General features: G+C 51.6%; 2 protein-coding genes across 2 annotated transcripts; both read left to right on the forward strand.

The window, feature by feature from the left end:
• Positions 1-4,412: 4,412 nt before the first annotated feature.
• HOXB2 (homeobox B2) lies at positions 4,413-6,970 on the forward strand. Its single transcript, XM_049637520.1, has 2 exons — positions 4,413-4,986; positions 5,738-6,970. Exons 1-2 carry the CDS (start codon positions 4,602-4,604, stop codon positions 6,394-6,396), a joined length of 1,044 nt encoding a protein of 347 aa, XP_049493477.1. The 5' UTR covers positions 4,413-4,601; the 3' UTR covers positions 6,397-6,970.
• An 8,971-nt stretch (positions 6,971-15,941) lies between these two features.
• Positions 15,942-17,356, forward strand: HOXB1 (homeobox B1). Its single transcript, XM_049637525.1, has 2 exons — positions 15,942-16,527; positions 17,028-17,356. The coding sequence occupies exons 1-2, from the start codon at positions 15,942-15,944 to the stop codon at positions 17,354-17,356; spliced, it is 915 nt and encodes a 304-aa protein (XP_049493482.1).
• The last annotated feature ends 792 nt before the right edge of the window (positions 17,357-18,148 follow it).

The raw sequence follows: 18,148 nt of genomic DNA on the forward strand, positions 1-18,148 counted from the left end.
AATATATATATATTTTTCTTTTTTGGAACGCTGGGAGGTCAGAGCAGGCAAGGTGTCAGGACTGAAGCTTTGCCCATTCTGCTGTCTCCCACCTCAGCTCCAGGACCATCCCCCTCTCTCCACAGAAAGCAATCGGGCGACACGAGGTTCTACACTTTTCTTTTCTTCTGTTGCTCTCTTGACTTAACGTGAAAACAGGGTATATTTTAACAAACTGTCTGTCCCAGGCAGGGGCTGCAGCTGGGCCTGTGCGCCTCGCTCAGCCCCCTGTCAGGACACTTTTGTTGCACTTAGAGTTTACATTTTAATGGATATAAAAACAACTGTGAGAGATGCTTGGGTCTGCAGGAGTCCGGCATCGCTCAAAAAGTGTGTGTTCTAGTGAACATTTTCATATATATTTATTGGTTATAGCCTGTTAAAATATTTTCTTTTTTTTTGTATTATTTATCCCCCCTTACATTATGTATTTATATGAGGGAAAAAAATGACAAATTGTACTTTTTTAGTATTTACTTGTTATAAAGGACGTTGTGTTTCCTGTCATGTAAAACCAGCTATTTTAGTTATTATTGTACTCTAGAAAAGAGCTGTAGATTTATGTTAAACGCGTACTTATGAGCAATTGTAATTAGTTCTAAAAGGCATGAACTCAGCTCCTATTGTCATTGTATAGTCCCGAATTCGTAGAGTTAGAGTTAATTCCCTCTCGAAACTTTCTTTGTTCTTCCGTAGTTACTTTTTTCTCACTTAAAAGGGTTGTCTGTCAAACAATTCTTGAATAAACTTTCTGTTATCAATTTTATCTTGTCCTGGTGGTCCAATTTACATAGCAGGGGGAGGCTGCTGACTGCCAAACTTCCCCCAAGGAAAGAAGGACGTCGAAGACCCTATCTTGGCCTCTCAGTTTTTCTCATTGACCTTTTGTCCTCTCGTGCCTTTGGCCACAACTTCCCGGCCACACCTTCAACAACAACAACAACAACAACAACAACATCTGGCCGTTTACTGCTTCTTCCAAGGAACCTAAACTTCACAGTTCTCTTCCGGAGCTACAAAGAAGTCGTCACGTGACCCGAAGCCCAACCACCATTGGGTCTAAAATGAAAACAAAGGAAAATGATTAAAAAAAAAAAATCTGAGGCCTAGACTTCTCAGGTCAAACCTTAAAACTAAAGTGAAATTAAATCACTAAATAAAACTCGGGGCGGAGGGAGAGGAGGCGCTTTAGATTTTCCCTGCCAAGGAAAGGGGAGAGGGAGGAGGGAGGGCGAGGCGGTGGGATCCAAGCGTAAATAAAATGGTCCCCAGGCAAATGTGCAGCTCCGTTTCCACGATCCTTGGGAAAACTTCATTTCTTAGTCGTGGTTCCATAAAAGTTTTATCACATCGGAGCGAGGATAGAGAGGGTCTGTCAAAGATGAAATGTCACCGCCGCGTCGCTGGAGCCGATAAGAGCGAAGAGACAGGGCGGCTGAAATATGGAGCTAATTCGTTGAAAGAGAAGCGATGGCTGCTTGCTGAAGAGATGCATAATTCTAATTGTAAGCGATGCGCCCGCATTGCTTAATTAGGAGCATATATTTGGTGGTAGTGGGGTGGGGGGGGGGGCAGTGTCAGTGAGAATCGTTCCAGGCCCTCAGCCTTAAAGCGAGGGCTGATTTTCATTTTTATGTTGCATCCTGGCAGTCCAAGGTTAGTAATTACAGTCTTTATGCAACAATAAATAACAATAAAAAAGCAACCTGAATTCTACCCCCCCCCTCACCAAGTAGGGTTTTAACTGGACTCGGCTCATCCAAGCAGCAAGCAATTTAGCATCGGGTCAGGCTATAATTTAAAGGCATAAGAGCGTGCAAAGTTTGATTGGGATCAAATAACGCTCAAGGGTTTTTCTTTCTTTCTGTCTTTCTCTCTTCCTCTTCCCTGAATAACATTTTCTGAATGATGTAACTAGACGGAGCGCCATGTTTGGCTCTGGGGGTGGAGTGGATTGATTATTTATCTAGCACGAGAGAGGCAGGCCAAGAGAAGGAATTGAGCTTGAGTTTGAAAAACAGAGCTTTGGCCTGAAGCTGGAATTGCAAACGAAAAAGAAGGGCCCACTTGGCTTTGGTGTCCTCCGCCCTTATTTCTGCGGGCTTCCAGGCTCTAGCTAAGCAGCCAAAGTCGTGGGGGAAAATATCTGCGCTGTAAGATTCACAGCGTAACAGGAGGCGGGGAAGCGGTGTCTCCGGGAAGGAGGGCTCTCTTGGCCCCTTTTAACACCCAACTTTTCTGCTGTTCTCTAATCTGGCCATAAAATCTGTCAGCAGGGTTAAAGAGAGCCGTATTTCCTGCAGGGACAGTCTCGGCCTGAGTTGATGCGGAGAGAAGCGCTCTACCCTGCAGCCAGCTGGAGAGGCTGCGGAAAAACTTCCAGGGCTTCTCAAGGGGGTGAATGGAGGGAGCACCCTCTTTCAGGCCTCCCTGCACAACTTCCAGACAACTACTCTTCGGATTCTTCTGTGCCCACCTCCCCCCCCCCCCCCCCCCCGCCCCCCCCCCCCCAAATGGCGAAAAGTGCCTTCTTTGGAGTGGAGTTGGACACAACGGTCTCTGGCCAGTTTGCCCAGTTCAGAGCAGCTCCTTCTGTTCTGCGCCCTCCGCAGCCGTCCACCTCCCGTCCCTGCAGCCCCCACCTACAAATCCCCTTTCTCTCTCCTGGCTCTCCTCTGGCCTTCTCGGTCCTTTTTAAATACTCACCGCCACCCACGCGGATGAATACTCACCGCCACCCACGCGGCTGTTACATTGACAGAAAGTTTCTAGTTCCAGCTCCCGGCTGAGTTGCCATTTCTCTGCTAACCAGCCTTCTCCTCCTTGCTGGGCAGCCGAGAGGAGGAGGGGGAGGGGAGGCCAGAGCCGTGGGAGTTCTCCACACAAACTTTCCACCCAACTCAGCGTCCTTCCCTCTGTCCCCATTGCCCATCTGTTTCCCTGCTCTCCCAGAATCACCTTTCTCTTTTGCTATCACCCCCACCCCCAGGCCTTTTAAAGGGATGTGGAATTTCGGCTGTTCCCTCGGCTTTCCCAAAGAGCCAAATTCTTTGATGCCATCGGAGGGAGCTGTCAGGGGGCTAAGATTGATCGCCTCATCTCCTCTCGGTCCCTCTGACCCACTTATTTAAAAATCTTCCCCCAGATCGACTTTTCATTTTCTGCTTTGAGATCTAGTTTCCCACCAATTGCTCCGGGGTGGGGGGTGGGGTGAGTCTTGTGTCCCCTCTCTCCAGTACATTACAATACTCTCTAAAGTTCAGACTGTCTTGATCCCCTCAAAATAAAATTAAAAAAAAAATCCTCCCCTGCCCCCTAAATGGAATATAATCTCAGTAGTCATTGTTGCCACCCTCTCCGTGCTCAGAGAATTCTTTCTTGCCAGGGATGATGATGATGATTAAAACTAGCACACTGGCAAAAATAGGAAGGGGGATTCTCTTTGTCCTGGGCGGGGATTCCTCCCCCCAAACATTGGCCTGAGGTTTGAGAGTGCTCTAAGTTAAATCTCCTACTACCTTGGTTCTTGTTCATGTCCCTGGATATAGATACAGACACAGGCTTGAGGCTTGAGGGAGAGCATAGGCACCTTACACCCTGGCTGTTGTGGGGTCCTGAAAAGGAGTGAGATGGCTCCAGGTGAGGAAGGCAGGTGGACAAGTGCTGCAAACACTGGGCAGAGAAGGGAACTGAGACCACACAGCTTTGGCTGCCAGAGGCCCCAAAGAGCCCCTCACCATCTATCTCACTCCTCTGTGTCAGCCTGGGAGTGTCTGTCGATTTTCTAAGATTTATCTGTTGCTTTTGGGGGGGTGGGATGGGGATGGAGGTGCTGATGATTGTAAATCTCTCCTCTTCCTTATTGCACCTTAACACTGACCTTTCCCAAAGGGTGGAAGTCTCTTTCTACTATCTTTTTCTTTCACTTTGAGATCCTTACTCAGCTTTCTTTCTTTCTTTTTTTTTTATGGGGGGAGAGTGGGGAAGATCATATGGCTGGCATTATAAAGAAAGCACTAATGTATTCTATCAAAAATATTTGGAAGAGAGGAAGACTTCTCCCTTAGATTCCCTTGTTTTCCACCTTTTGGAGCCTCCCATCTTCTGAAGGGGGTGAGAGAAAGGTTCCTCTAGCTTTTCTGGAGAAAGGGAAGCACTGGGGAGAGGGAGTGTAGAACTGGGGGCTCACGGTGTCCAGGTCGTGGTTCTCTAGAGTTTTTGAATCAATTAAAGCAAATAATGCTCTCTGTTTTCCACCAGGCCCAGACAAGCGATTGGCCGAGGCCAGTCCCGTGACCATGAATTCCCTGCAATTTCGCCGGAGTCCTGGGTTTAATAGAGAGAGTCCCCATACGCTTGTATTTATCAGCAATATACAATTATAAAGGCCCAAAATAAAAATAAAAAAAAAAAAACAAAAACAGAGAGAGAGAAAGAGCGAAATCTCCCCCTCCCAAAATCGCTCCATCACATAAACCTGGGGGGGGCAGGAGGGGGGGTCCCTTCCGATCCTCCCTCCTGACGCCCCCCCCAGCAGGCCCCCTCCCCCACCATTGAAAGCCATGAATTTTGAATTTGAGAGGGAGATTGGGTTTATAAACAGCCAGCCATCGCTCGCCGAGTGTCTGACTTCCTTCCCCGCTGTCTTGGAGACATTTCAAACTTCATCAATCAAGGAGTCGACATTAATTCCTCCTCCTCCTCCTTTCGAGCAAACCTTCCCCAGCCTCCAGCCCGGCGCCTCCACCCTTCAGAGACCCAGGAGCCAAAAGCGAGGCGAAGATGGGCCCGCTCTGCCGCCGCCGCCGCCGCCGCTCCCCGCCGCCCCCTTGGTCCCCGAGTTCCCCTGGATGAAAGAGAAGAAATCCGCCAAGAAACCCAGCCAATCCGCCTTGTCTCCTCCAGCCGCCTCCTCCGTTTCGGCCTCCGGGGTCGGATCGCCAGCAGGTCGGTTAGCGGGGTAGGGGTGGGGTGAGGGGCAGCTAGAAGAGAGGGGGAGAAAGAGCGATGGGGGAGGTAAAAAGGGTGTCGAGCCTGTTGGGGATCCTTGCCCCGTCTAGTCCAGGGATGAACAAGAAAAATATACCGCTGGGGTTCAGGCCTGGTTTTTTCTTTTTCTTTCTTTCTTTCTTAACACTATAGCAGATTTTGGAGGCTGGTTGGGGAAGAGCCTTTTCTCTGTTGGAAAAAGGATTTGATTTAGCTTTTCACCTTTATCTGTACGGAGGAATCAAAGTGGTGTTGGGGATTGAACCTGGGCGCAGGAAAAGATTCAGTCCCATTTCTCCCTGCTCTCAAAGAGGGGAATTTGGAAGCTAGGGCGGACAGGAGGTGAGGAATAATCTTTCTTACTGAACCCCCCTCTCTCTGGGTTAAGCTCGAAAATGCCGAATTGAGGGCTCCACGCCAATGATTCGGGATGGAGCCTCTGAGGTTCTGGGGGCAAAAGGCAGCCGCTCCCTACCCCCTGCGTGGCCCGTGGGCGGCTCTCTGAATGCTGTGCCCTGACCCCCCGCAGGGTCTGCGGGCGAGAGGGGGACGGGAAAAGCCGTGAGAGCGGGCCGCTTCGGTAGGCGGGAAGGGGGGGGGTTGTGCTGCTGATACTGTTTTTGGCGGCTGGGGTGGTCTTCACCTAAGCTGAATGAGGTTGAGCAGGGGACACCGCCCGCTTTTGACACCCAGCCCTCTTTCCCTGCAGATGGTCCGGGACTGCCGGAGGCCACCGGCAGCGGGGCGCGCAGGCTGCGCACTGCTTACACCAACACGCAACTGCTGGAGTTGGAGAAGGAATTCCACTTTAACAAGTACTTGTGCCGGCCGCGCCGCGTGGAGATCGCGGCCTTGCTGGACCTCACCGAGAGGCAAGTCAAGGTGTGGTTCCAGAACCGGCGCATGAAGCACAAGCGGCAGACGCAGCACCGCGAGCCGCCCGACGGGGAGCCGGCCTGCCCAGGCGCCCTGGAGGACGCCGGCGAGCCAGCCGACGAGCCCGCGGCCAGCCCTGGCCGCCCCTCCGCCTCCCGGCCGGCGCGGGAAGCCTGCTGTCACCCGCCCGAGGTCGCGCCGGCCCTCCCGGGCGCCCAGGACCCCCAGCCTTTGACCGCTCACGTGGGGGGTAGTTTGCGCGCGGCCGCCAGGCTGGAGCCCGAGCCGTTGCCCGAAGACGCCTTCCCCGAGCGGCAGGATTCGCCTTTCCTGCCCGATCTCGACTTCTTCGCGGCCGACTCCTGTCTCCAGCTGTCCGGAGGCCTGTCCCCCAGCCTGCAGGGCTCGCTCGACAGCCCGGTTCCCTTTTCCGAGGAAGAGCTGGATTTCTTCACCAGCACCCTCTGTGCCATCGACCTGCAGTTCCCCTAACCTGTTTCCTCCCCCCGGCCGCTTCGACCCCCGTCCCCTCGTCCCGTCTGCTGGAAAACCCGAGGACCCCCCCTCCCCCAAGTCGCTTAGACTTCTTTCTGTGTTTTGCTAAAATTCAGGTATTACTGAATTCGTGTTTAATCCATTTCCTTTCGTTCCTCTCTAAAATATTGGGCACTCGGGCGTCTTTTTAAAACACACAGACAAATTCCGTTCGGTAGACTCCTTCCAACGAAATCTCAGGAATAATTAAACTCTTGGGGGGAGCTTTCTTAAAAAGGAACTAGAGGATCTTGTTCTCCTCTCTCTCTTTTTAAGTTTTAGACCCGTAGATTATTTATTGAAATTCTTTAATAATAGGAAAAGGGGAAAGTATTTATTGTACATTATTTTCATAGATTAAATAAATGTCTTTATAATACGAAAACGAGTGTTTGTGTTGGAACCCCAGCCCCTTGCCCCGCACCTCCCTAGGCCTGCCCTCATTCCCTCGGGACCCGCGCGAGGCTGCCCGACCCCGCGTCGGCTAAGTCCGGGTGGTACAAAAGCGACCCTACTTGGCCACCGCTTCTCGACCTCGCAGCTCGAGAGGAGTCGGGAGCTTGCTGGAATTCTGTCACCTGCACACCCTCCAACAGATGGCCTTGGGTCCCGCGTCGGTGTTCCCTGGGCTCTGCTTAGAGATCTAGGTGGGCGGGTGGAGGGAGAGGAGGCCTCGGGGACGCGACCGGGGGGGGGGGGGTCGTAGCAGGGGGCGCAGAGGTTTAGCCGGAGCGGGAGGGCTCCTAGGGTTTCCCAAGCTTCTGGCTTCAGTGCCCCCAAGCCGGGTGGAAAGGCTTTTTCGGGAACACAAGAAGCCTGGGGACGCGAGGCCGGGGGTCGTGGGCCGAGTGGCGTGGGGTTGGGGGGTGTTCTCGGGAAGCACGTTTCCAAGCGGGCCAGAAAGGAGGCTCGCGGAAAAATGGAGCGAGGCCCGGACCCCAGTGCTCCTCGGTGCCCGCAGCCACTCTAGGGCTTCGGGGTCGGGAGGGCGTCCGAGGAGCGGCGGGGCCGCCAGCCCGGGGAGGCCCGCGCCGCCTCTGCAGGCGCTAGGCCTCCGGGGGCGGGAAGGAGGAGCGAGGAGAGCTGGAGGGCGACAGGACAGCCGCGAAGATGCTCAAAATGGCGCTGGGGCCGGGCTGCAGGGAGGGCGCGGGGAGAGTCGGTGGCCGCCATGACAGCCGCTTCGGGGCTCTGTCCCCGCGCCCGCCTTCTCCTTTCTGGACCTTCCAGGCCCCCCTGAGGAAAGGGAGCCAGGAACCTCCTTTTCGTTTTTGTGTTAAAAAAAAAAAAAAAAAAAAAAAAAAAAAAAGAGGCCAGCGGAGGCAGAGGACGCGCGGGGGACGTGGAGTGCGCGCGGGGTGGGCGGCGCAGGGGTGAGCCGCGCAGGGGCGAGCGGCGGGTCTGCAGGCCCGGGTCGGCCTCGCGGGGTCTGACTGTGCACCCTTGGCTCTGGGATCTAAAGCCCGGCCGCCGCTTCCTCCAGATGCAGGCCTACCTGTCTTACCGACAGCTTCATTTGCCATCTCAGCTCTGTCTCCTATCCCCCACCGCACCCGGCCCGGCTGCTTGCAAACCCGGCGAGCAGGGAAGCCAGGATCGATCTCCCCCATCTGCCTCCTGGTTCGTTCGGGGAACGCGGAGATTTAAAGGGCCCTGGAAAGCCATCCATCCTTCTTAGGTTTACTTAATATTTCTCTGGCTCAGAAACAGACACCGCAGGGCTACCTCCCCAGCAGATGCTGCCATTCTCGAAAAGCAGTTTATTTCCTGGGCCTCCCAGACTTTCCCCTGGACCAGCAGGACGGGGACTTGGAGTACCAGGCACGGGGAGGCAACAACTGTCAGGAAAAGCCAGGAGCCAACACAGGTCGTGACACATAGGACTAGACAGGCTCTCGCATATTTTTTTAACTGGCCCCTCAGTGTGGGAAGTGCACACATCTTATTCAGCTGGAATTTAATCCCTTAAACTGTCTTAATATAGAATTCATCTCCTGCATTAAATAATCTTATGTCATGTTAAGTTGCACTTATTTCTTTCATAAATAAATTAATATAGAACAATTAGATGTGTTATTATAATAATATCATGTATCTTATTAGTTTATTTTCCCTCATAAAATATATAGGTATGAAATAAATTCAATATATTAAAGTAATAATACACAGCTTATTGGCTCGTGTATTTATTTTCCCCATAAATAAGTGAATATACAATATATTAAAACCACACTATACATCTCATTGGGCTGTGTGTTTATTTCTCCATAAAATATGCCCATGGGCAGTGCTTAACATCTTAAAAATCACAGCACATAGACATCTCTACACCAACAAAACGAAACAGACATTTCAGCTGGGGCTTTGATTTCTATGGACAGCCAAACTAGATAATTTGGTCTAATTAAAAATGCTCTTTCAGCTATAACAGGTTGTTACAAGGATCAAGAATACCAAAAGGATCTTGCTAATTGCCCACCTTCCAGCTTTCTTTGGTGGTCAAAAGGAGAGCACCCTTCATCAATGCCAAAAATACAGGATCTGCTCTGCTGGAGAGAATTCACATCCTGGGATCATGGCTTGGTCTGTCACACTCTGGGGCCTCTGAGGCTTCTGTTCTCTTAGAGCCTTGCTGCCCCCATGGACCCACCGCATCAGCAGTACCTGTGAGCTACTTAGAAATGCAGAATCTTAGGCTCCACTTCAAGTCTGCTGCAGCAAAGTCTCAATTTAGCAGATCCCCAAGTAATTTACATGCACATTAAAATTTGAGAAGCACTATTAGATCATAGTGCCACCTTGCTTCCTGCCTTCCTCCCGTGCTTCAGAATTTTTGATCCTCTCTACCCAGCTGATCCCTCCCAGTCCTCCCCCAACTCAAAGCAGTGGACCAAAGGGTAGGGAATCTCAGCTCCTTCCTGAGGCTGCACCAGTCCTAATTCCTCCCTGCCAAAGTGAGTGGAGGGCCAGGGGAGTCCAGCCAAAGGCTGGATCTATCTGTTTAGATCTAGGTACTTTGTGTATCCTGAGAGCGGGAAGCAATGAATCCAGGGAATCAGGAGCACTTCCGGCATTTCCCCTGGTTGATTATTAGAGAGAAGTTGGAACTCTTTTCACAGGCAGCCCGGGACACTTTCTGTCTCTACTTTTCCATATTCACAAAATTCACCGTCCCTGATGCCACTCCAGCAGAACAAAGAGACAATGCATTTCCAGAAGGAAATGACTCCTGTTTTCAATCTCCCCACCCAATTTCAAAATCAAAGGAATGTCTGGCAATTTGGGATTCATAAAGGATTGGTACTCAGGACCCTTGTGTCCCAGATCAGCTCCTTTTCCTTATTTCATCTCTGCGGCCATCCTATTTAGCCTGAGATTTCCCAGCTGGCTTTGGCGAAGGAAGGAGAGGGGGTAAGGATTCCCAGATAAAGCAGTAGACCCTCTCCCCGGACCCCCCCCCCCTTCTGCCCCACCACCAGTGATGGTAAGCTAGAAGGTAATACCAGGCGGCCACACTCACTTATCCCATTCTGATTGGGGCAGGGCTCCTCTTGGGGCAGGACCATTGTGAGTGGTCTCGAGCACAGACTAGTTCTAAATTGGCTGTGGTTGGAGTGGGAAGGTTTCAGTCAGTGCAGTCCCCAAAACTGCGGATCAGTCTGCCCTGCTCTTGGTGAGTCATTTCTTAAGACGAATGACTCAATATTATGGTGAAAGCAAACGACCATTAGACTGAGGAATTATTTGCAATCATGATAACCCTGAGTCATTAACAAAAAATTTTAACTTATGACTGGCCAAGTCCCTTCCACTTTCCAGACCTCAGTTTCTCCATCTGTCAAATAAGTGGAAGAGCTAAATGCGTTCTAATATCCTCTGCATCAATATCCGACCAAAGTAATACTTGTTAGTCTTCGCGAACAACGTATTAAGTACTTATGATGGCTGGTGTCACGTGCTTTCAAACGGAGGTGGTGACTTTTGATGTTTGACAATAACCCGCCTCCCAAGTATCTGGTAGGACCCTTTTAACAAATTTTAAATTTGTGACTTAATACCAACCATCATGCCCCAATCATTATTATTATTATTTAAATGTTTATTTATTTTGAGAGAGAGAGAGAGAGAGAATGTGTGTGTGTGTGTGTGTGTGTGCGCGCTCGCGCGCCTCCGCACAAGGAGGGGAGGGGTACAGAGGGAAAGAGAGAATCCCAAGCAAGATCCTCGCTCAGCACTGAGCCCAACGTGGGGCTTCATCCCAGCCCTGTGAGATCACGACCGAGCCGATATCAAGAGTCCCCCACCCAGTCACCCACTGAGCCACCCAGGCACCCCCCCCCTGCCAGTCATTACTTAAACTAGTAGAGAAAGAAACCTTTTCAGCAAGCATGAATTGACATATGTGTCAAGTTTTCAATAAATATGGGTATTCCAAAATGTCCTAACCAAGATTTCCTCTGACTTTCGTCCCTTGTCACCTTCCCCAACATTTGGTTATGTTTCCTCTTGTTTCAAAAACAGTAGGACATTTTATACAAAAAGAGCCACCACACTTCTTCTTTGACACGGTGTACTAGATCTTAAAAGTCCCTTTTAGACAGGTTTTGTCTCAGTGCTGGGGCATCAGAGCACAGGTACAAGTTCTGGGTCTCCTTAAATAGCCCTGCTGAATTCACCTGCCCACCTTTCCCCTAAGTTTCTGACAAGCATTCCGTGGCCGTGCTGTACATCTTCCTGAAGATGTATTTTTTCTAGTCAAATACATGTCCTCAGTTTGCAGAAAGTGGCCTCTAGCCCCCATGGGATCCCCTCCACCTCCTGTGGTTGGTGTGGCCCAAATCCTCCCTTGACCTCTCAGGCTTAGTTCTGCCCTCCTGTCCCCACCCCCACCCTCACACACCCTGTCACACTCAGCTGGGAAGCAGATATTTAGTGCCTGCAGGACATCTAAAAAACCGCTTCCTCCTGAGAACAGAGTCAAAAGTAAAAAAGCCCTCCTCAAACCTTCTCTAATTCCCAAACACTACAGAAAAATCACAGCCTGGACAGTCATCCAGGTACAAATTCATCTTGGTCATTGTTCTATAAAGTTTCCAAAGTGGGTATTTTGGCCACAACTAATGCACTTGGAGAAACCCAATTAAGGAGAAAATTATTTCAATTCTTCGTGTCACTCTAATCTTTCCTTTTAGGAAGATTCCAACTCTCTGATTTACCTTTCATTCCAGATGAAATCTATCTAGAATATGGAAGTTAGGTTCACCCCTTCCCCACCCAGAAAGGCAGTTTCTAAGCTACATTCCTCAAGGAAGGAGAGATAACATCCTCCTTAGAAAACTTTGTCCAAATATTTGGAAGATCAGGAAATTCTTGCTAAGATCGAACTTCACCTTCCTGCTACAATTTTAATCCTTTGGGTTCTTTGTAGATTATATAATATTAGGCTTTAGTTTCCAAAGAACTCTGCAGTTTAAAAGAGAATCCTGTGCCTAAACAGAGCCAAACTTCTCAATTCTTGATGAAATTTGCATATGATAAAATACATATGTATAATATATGGTGATCCGTTACATGAAAATATAGCACACATGCTATTTTCCTATCACATCTGTCCAGATTTTAATATGCCAGTTATAGTAAAAAGCAGAAAACTGTCTCATAGTATTTTAGAATGTGAATGTAATGTTAATATCAACATTTATAGAGTTCTCTATTGTTTATATTTTCTTGTTTGCTTTAATCCCACTAAGGATGCAGTGAAGTCAGTAGAATTAAACCCATTCTTCTTCTCTGAGGATGAGACTCAGAGAGGCCAAGAAATCTGTCCGGAGTCATAATGCTAAGAAATGGCCAAGCAAGGACTTGAACCCAAGTATTCCAGCCCCCGAACTAGTAGTCTTCCCCTTATGATATGTACTGCCCACAGTCTATGATTGTCAACCAGATTTGTGGCAATTTAATCAGCTTGTATTAAAAGAAACACCAGTGAATTCAGACTCCAACCTCTCTTCAAACAGCCACCTCTTATAGAGGAAAAAAAAAATGACAACCCTTTTAATTCTTAAGTTCCAACCTTTGATCTTGGTCTTGGCCTTCAAGAACTGGGCTGGGGAGAGCAGGCAGAGAGACACTTGGGGACCTTATGAAAAAACTGTGCAGATAGCTCCTGCTAACCCCCAGCAAAGGCAGCTTCCTACACACACACACACACACACACACAGAGGCCAGAATCAGGTGTAAACTTCTAACACATCCCCCCATTCTGATTAGAATGGCCCCCCTGCCTGCATCCTGGGTGTGATAAGGAGGGGCACCTCTCAAAGATAATTTCAGCTCTAAACATGCCTATGTTCCCTTTGCTCCACTGTTTAGACACACAGTATATAAAAGAGGAAATCAATCTGCTTTATTTCACTTTCGTGTTGGGTCTACCCAGAACTTCTCTGGTGAGTTGAGTTTGTTCAATCAGAAAATCCTACACCCATAGGCTTTTTTCCAGCTATGGATTATTTCTGTTTGTTTGGTTTGTTTTGTTTTGTTTTATAATCAGCTGTGAATTTAGCAAAGAATTCAGGCTTCACAGACCTTCTCCTCAGGCCAGAGTCTGGTGCGGTTTCTTTTGAGGAGGAAGGGACTTGGGAACACATAGGGAGCCAAGTTACTTTTCTCCCCCCAGTCATTTCTGCTGGGGCTGGGAGAGCCAGCAGGAATTTGAGGAAGTTTTAGTCTCTCTGCTACACGAGGGAAGGGAGCAAGACTCAGGGATGAATTAGAGATTATACTGAATTTGGAGAGCTAAGGCCAAAACCATCTCTGCAATCGACGGTTTCACTTGAGACACTTTTTCCCCAACCCTTTTCATCTTGTCATTAGTGATAGACTATTGGTCACTTGGGCTGTTGCAGGGAGGCTGCATTTCACCAACTCCCAGACAGATTTCTGTTGTTTTATTAAACTGGTTTGGAATTCACTGCTTCCCCTAGACCTCAAATTGTTCCCTTAATTGGAAAAGCAAGGGACGAGATGAGCGGGTTCTCTCTGGGTTGAGGGAGAAAGGTAGAGAGTGAAGTGACAACTCTCAGAGGCTGGGCAGCCAGGTCAGACACAGGCCTCAATCAGATTTGGGGTTAGAAGAGAAATCCTAACCCTCTATCTACCCTTCTTCTGCAAAGGTCTCGGTGGAGAATATCTTAAAGTGAGAGGGAACCATTAGGGACATCTGTAAACCCAAGAAGAGAAAACAGAAAAAAATAGGCTTGTTCTCACCTCCACACTCCTTTTCTTTTCAACCCCCCTGCAGGCCACCCCTGCCCCCATCTCGATTCTCCTTTCCTTTGTCTGCCCTCACCCCTTTGGCAGTGAACATTCTCTCCCCCTCCCCCATTGTATCTCCCTTAAAGAAGTTACCAGCTGGTCCCCCTCCCCCCAACTTGTTCTGGTCTGAAGCAGGGTCCCAAGCAGAGTACATGTAAGGAGGGAAAGGGACAAGGGGCCTGTGAGCTCTTTCATAGTTGGGGGCTAAGCGATGCAGTGATGAAAGGTTATCAAGAGAAGAGAAAGGTAGTGTGATTCTGGTGATAAAGATAGAAAGCGGGAGAAGGGACCATAAGGCACAGGCAAAGTGAGGGGAAATGGGAAACAGAAATATGGACACAGAGACTGGGAGAGAGAGCCAGCTTTGGGGTTCTTTGCAAAGGATGAGTACTCACCCTGCCCTTTAAGGCGTGGGGAAACCTGAGAAGTTTTGAGGGTCCTCTCTGGACCTGTCTCACCTGCTTGCTTCCTTTCCTCTCCTGAATTCAGTTGTTTACAGAGATCCCTTCCCTGAACTCTTGCCCTCCTGGACTTGCCCTAGCCCCGGCCCCAGGCCTCGGGTCAGGCAGACACCCTGACAGGTTACAAATGAGCGTGGGTGTTGGATTGCGCCAAGCTCTTGTCCTCCGAGTCTGGAGGAGGAGAATCAATGGGGTCTACCTAAGAGCTTCGCTTCCAGTCCCATCTGGGTCTGAAGAGAGAGAAGGAGGCACTTCCTGTTCTCCTCCCCTCCCCCAACCCTAACCCAACAGACACAGAGCAGCGAGGGGTGAGACTCCACTCCTGAACCTCAGGACCTCCACACTGATTCTCCCATTCTCCAAACAAATTCCCTCGCCCTATTCTAGCAAGTTCACTGAAAACTGGACTAATCTTTAAGCTGCAATTGGTATTGAATTTGGGAATTTGAGGTTTGGGATAGGCGGTGGAGGGAGGTGGGGGGGATGGGGTGGGGGAGTGGGGGCGGGGTGGGGGGGCAGGGACAGGGGATGGAAGGTGGTGAGGGAGAGAGGGGTAGGAGGCAACCAGGGGGAACACAGGAGCTACGCTAGTTTCGAACACTTGAGAGAGAGAATAAAAATTCCCTCCTCTTCCCCCTGTAAACATCACCTAGCTCTGTGCCCATTGTGGCCCTCTGGAGAGATACAAGGAGTTATTTGAGTCTGAGTGAGTGAGCCAGCTACAGCTATGGATGGCTAGAGAGAGGATAAATACATCTAGAGAGATGAGGTGATGGATAGGTAGGGAACGAATATAAATATGGAGAGAGACGGACGAATGGAGAGATGGATTGAGACAGAGAGAATATAAAGTGAGGCTGAGGGAGAGGAATGGATGTGTGAATGAGGAGAGAGCGTTTATGCGGAGACGTGGAGGGAGAAATGGGGCGTTTCTCGCCCCCCTCTGCACATTTCTGTCGTCCTGTCTTGCTCCCTGAAATGCGTTTCCCACCTCTCGGTTAATGAATTCTCCCTCTAGACTCTAGGCCCTGCCTCGCCCTTGGGTGTTTTGCACCCCCTTCCTTCACAGGTATCCATTTGGCCCAAGATAACATACCTCCCCCCCGCCCCCCCTGCTGTCCTAGCTCATCACCCCAAGATAAATTGGGAGACAGAGACCAGGAGTGGGAGTTCTGGGCAAAGTAAGGAGGCTAGATACCCCACCTCCCAGTCGACAGCCTTGGGGGGGGGGGAAGGCTCCTTTGGGGGGGTGGAAAGAGTGAGGGGCAGCTGGGTTGAATTTGTCCAAATCTAATAACCCAGGAGCCTATTGAAGGCCTTGGGGGTTGGGAGGGGAGGAAAGTCTTGAATATTCCTCTAACTTTTACCCCCTCTCCCTCTGGTCCCTTCTTTCCAAAAGTCTTTGAAGAAAGATGTTTTTGACGCTTCCACGTCGCTCTCAGATGGATGGGCTGCGGGTGATTGAAGTGTCTTTGTCATGCTAATGTTTGGGGGGTGATGGATGGGCGCTGGGGCTGCCAAACTCTGGCCCGCTGCGCCCATTGGCCTGGGAGAGATCACATGCGCCCCTCCACCCCCACTCCCTACCCCCTTCCTGGGGGAGCCCTGGCCCAGGCGAGCTGGGCCAGGCCATGGATGCAAGCTTCAGCGTTGTGACATACTGCCGAAAGGTTGTAGGGCAAGAGGGTGTCTCCCCCAGACGGGCCGACCCTCCTGCGGCCTCCACGCATGGACTATAATAGGATGAACTCCTTCTTAGAGTACCCACTCTGTAACCGGGGACCCAGCGCCTACAGCGCCCACAGCGCCCACAGCGCCCCTACCTCCTTCCCCCCCAGCTCGGCTCCTGCTGTTGACAGCTACGCAGGGGAGACCCGCTATGGCGGGGGACTGCCCAGCCCCGCGCTCCAGCAGAACTCAGGCTATCCCCCCCAGCAGCCGCCTTCTGCGCTCGGGGTGCCCTTCCCCAGCTCGGCGACCTCGGGGTACGCCCCGGCCGCCTGCAGCCCCAGCTACGGGCCCTCTCAGTACTACCCTCTGGGCCAACCCGAAGGAGACGGAGGCTATTACCATCCTTCGAGTTACGGGGCCCAGCTAGGGGGCTTGTCGGACGGCTACGGAACCGGTGGAGCGGGCCCGGGGCCGTACCCTCCCCCGCAGCCCCCTTTTGGGAGCGAGCAGACGGCGAGCTTTGCATCGTCCTATGCTGACCTCCTCTCCGAGGACAAGGAATCGCCCTGCCCGTCAGAACCCAGCACCCCCACAGCCCGGACCTTCGACTGGATGAAGGTTAAGAGGAACCCACCCAAGACAGGTATGAGACAGGCGTGGCCACCCCTTCTCCGGGGCCCCAAACAGCTCTGCTTCTCCTGCACTGAGGGTGTCCTAGGCCTGGGACGGCAGGACAGGTGGAGCAGTCCAGTAGAGGCAGGTAAGAGCGCTCCGCCCAGTTTCAGGTCACTTGGGGTTTCCCTGCCCAGCGAGTGCCCAGCGAGTGCCCATTACGTTTAGGAGTAAGTCTCCACCCCCCCCCCCCCCCCCCCGCCGCACTCCCCTGCTTCCCGATCTGTGTGCCCAGCACAGATCCAGGACCTGCTTATGTGTGTGTGGGGCGGGAGATGGGGGAGGTAGAAGGGGGGTTGGTCTGAATTTGGGGGTGTCTGGTGATCCAAGGGCACATTGAGAGCTGAAGTTGGAAGGACGCGGGGGGGTGGGGGGGGTTAGCTAGAGCTGACCCAGGAGGAGGAGAGGGAAAGGAGAAAGAGGTGAGAGAACTGACGTGGCCCCCTCTCTCTCCCGCCCCGCCCCCCCCAGCGAAGGTGTCTGAGCTGGGCCTTGGCGCGCCCGGCGGCCTCCGCACCAACTTCACCACGCGGCAGCTGACCGAGCTGGAGAAGGAGTTCCATTTCAACAAGTACCTGAGCCGGGCCCGGAGGGTGGAGATCGCCGCCACCCTAGAGCTCAACGAGACGCAGGTCAAGATTTGGTTCCAGAACCGGCGCATGAAGCAGAAGAAGCGCGAGCGGGAGGGAGGCCGGGTGCCCCCAGCCCCTCCGGGTTGTCCCAAGGAGGCGGCTGGAGACGCCTCCGACCAGTCGACGTGCACCTCCCCGGAGGCCTCGCCCGGCTCTATCACCTCCTGAATGAAACCTTCCGACCGTCGGGGCTCCTCCGCTCTGGAGCGCCTCAGCCCAGCCCCTCTCCTCCGCTCTCCCTAAGCCAGGCCTCGACTTCATCGTTCCAGCCACCCGTCACCAAGGCCGGGCGCTCGTTTACAGCTGCTTTTGGGGAGACTGGGGAAACGCTTTTCTCTGGTCCGGGCGGGGTGTTGATGGCTGGGGACCCTACAGGACCAGAGGCATGGGAGACACGGAACGTGTCAACGGTGGAGGGAAGGGCTTCCTTCCGCCTTTCATCTGGGGACCAGCACGTGGGTGGGGTAGGAGCCAGCCACACCCTCCTGAATTCTCCCTTCTTTCCAACTTCCGTGTGTTGTTAGTGCCTTTGAGTCTCAAGGACTCTTCCGGAGCCCTCGGTTCCTAACTCTCCCTTCTAGGCCGGGACAGAGGGAAGGCCTTGAAGTTTCTCCTGAGGGAGGTTTTTGGGTGCAGGCCTGTTACCGATGCTTAATCTCTCCAGTCACCACAGACCTTACAACAGCACCAGCTGCCTTGTGACAGACCAAAAAACTGCCCCCCCCCAACCTTATTAACCCCCTCCTGGCACATTTGTATTGCACTAACTCAGCCTCCAGAAGTTGTTTTCTGAGACCTGCCTCCTTAAACCGGCGACTTCATCTCTAAGCCACCAAAGTGTTTTGGAACTTGGTACTCCGGAGACTTCTGGAACGTTGTTCGAGGCCTGCCCCCGGCAAGCCTCTACCAGGAAGGCGCAGGCACGCCCCCACTAGTTCCTCCCCTATTTATTGCCTCCTG

This window comes from Panthera uncia, chromosome E1, assembly GCF_023721935.1.
Source record: "Panthera uncia isolate 11264 chromosome E1, Puncia_PCG_1.0, whole genome shotgun sequence".
In the NCBI taxonomy this organism is placed as follows: Eukaryota; Metazoa; Chordata; class Mammalia; order Carnivora; family Felidae; genus Panthera; species Panthera uncia.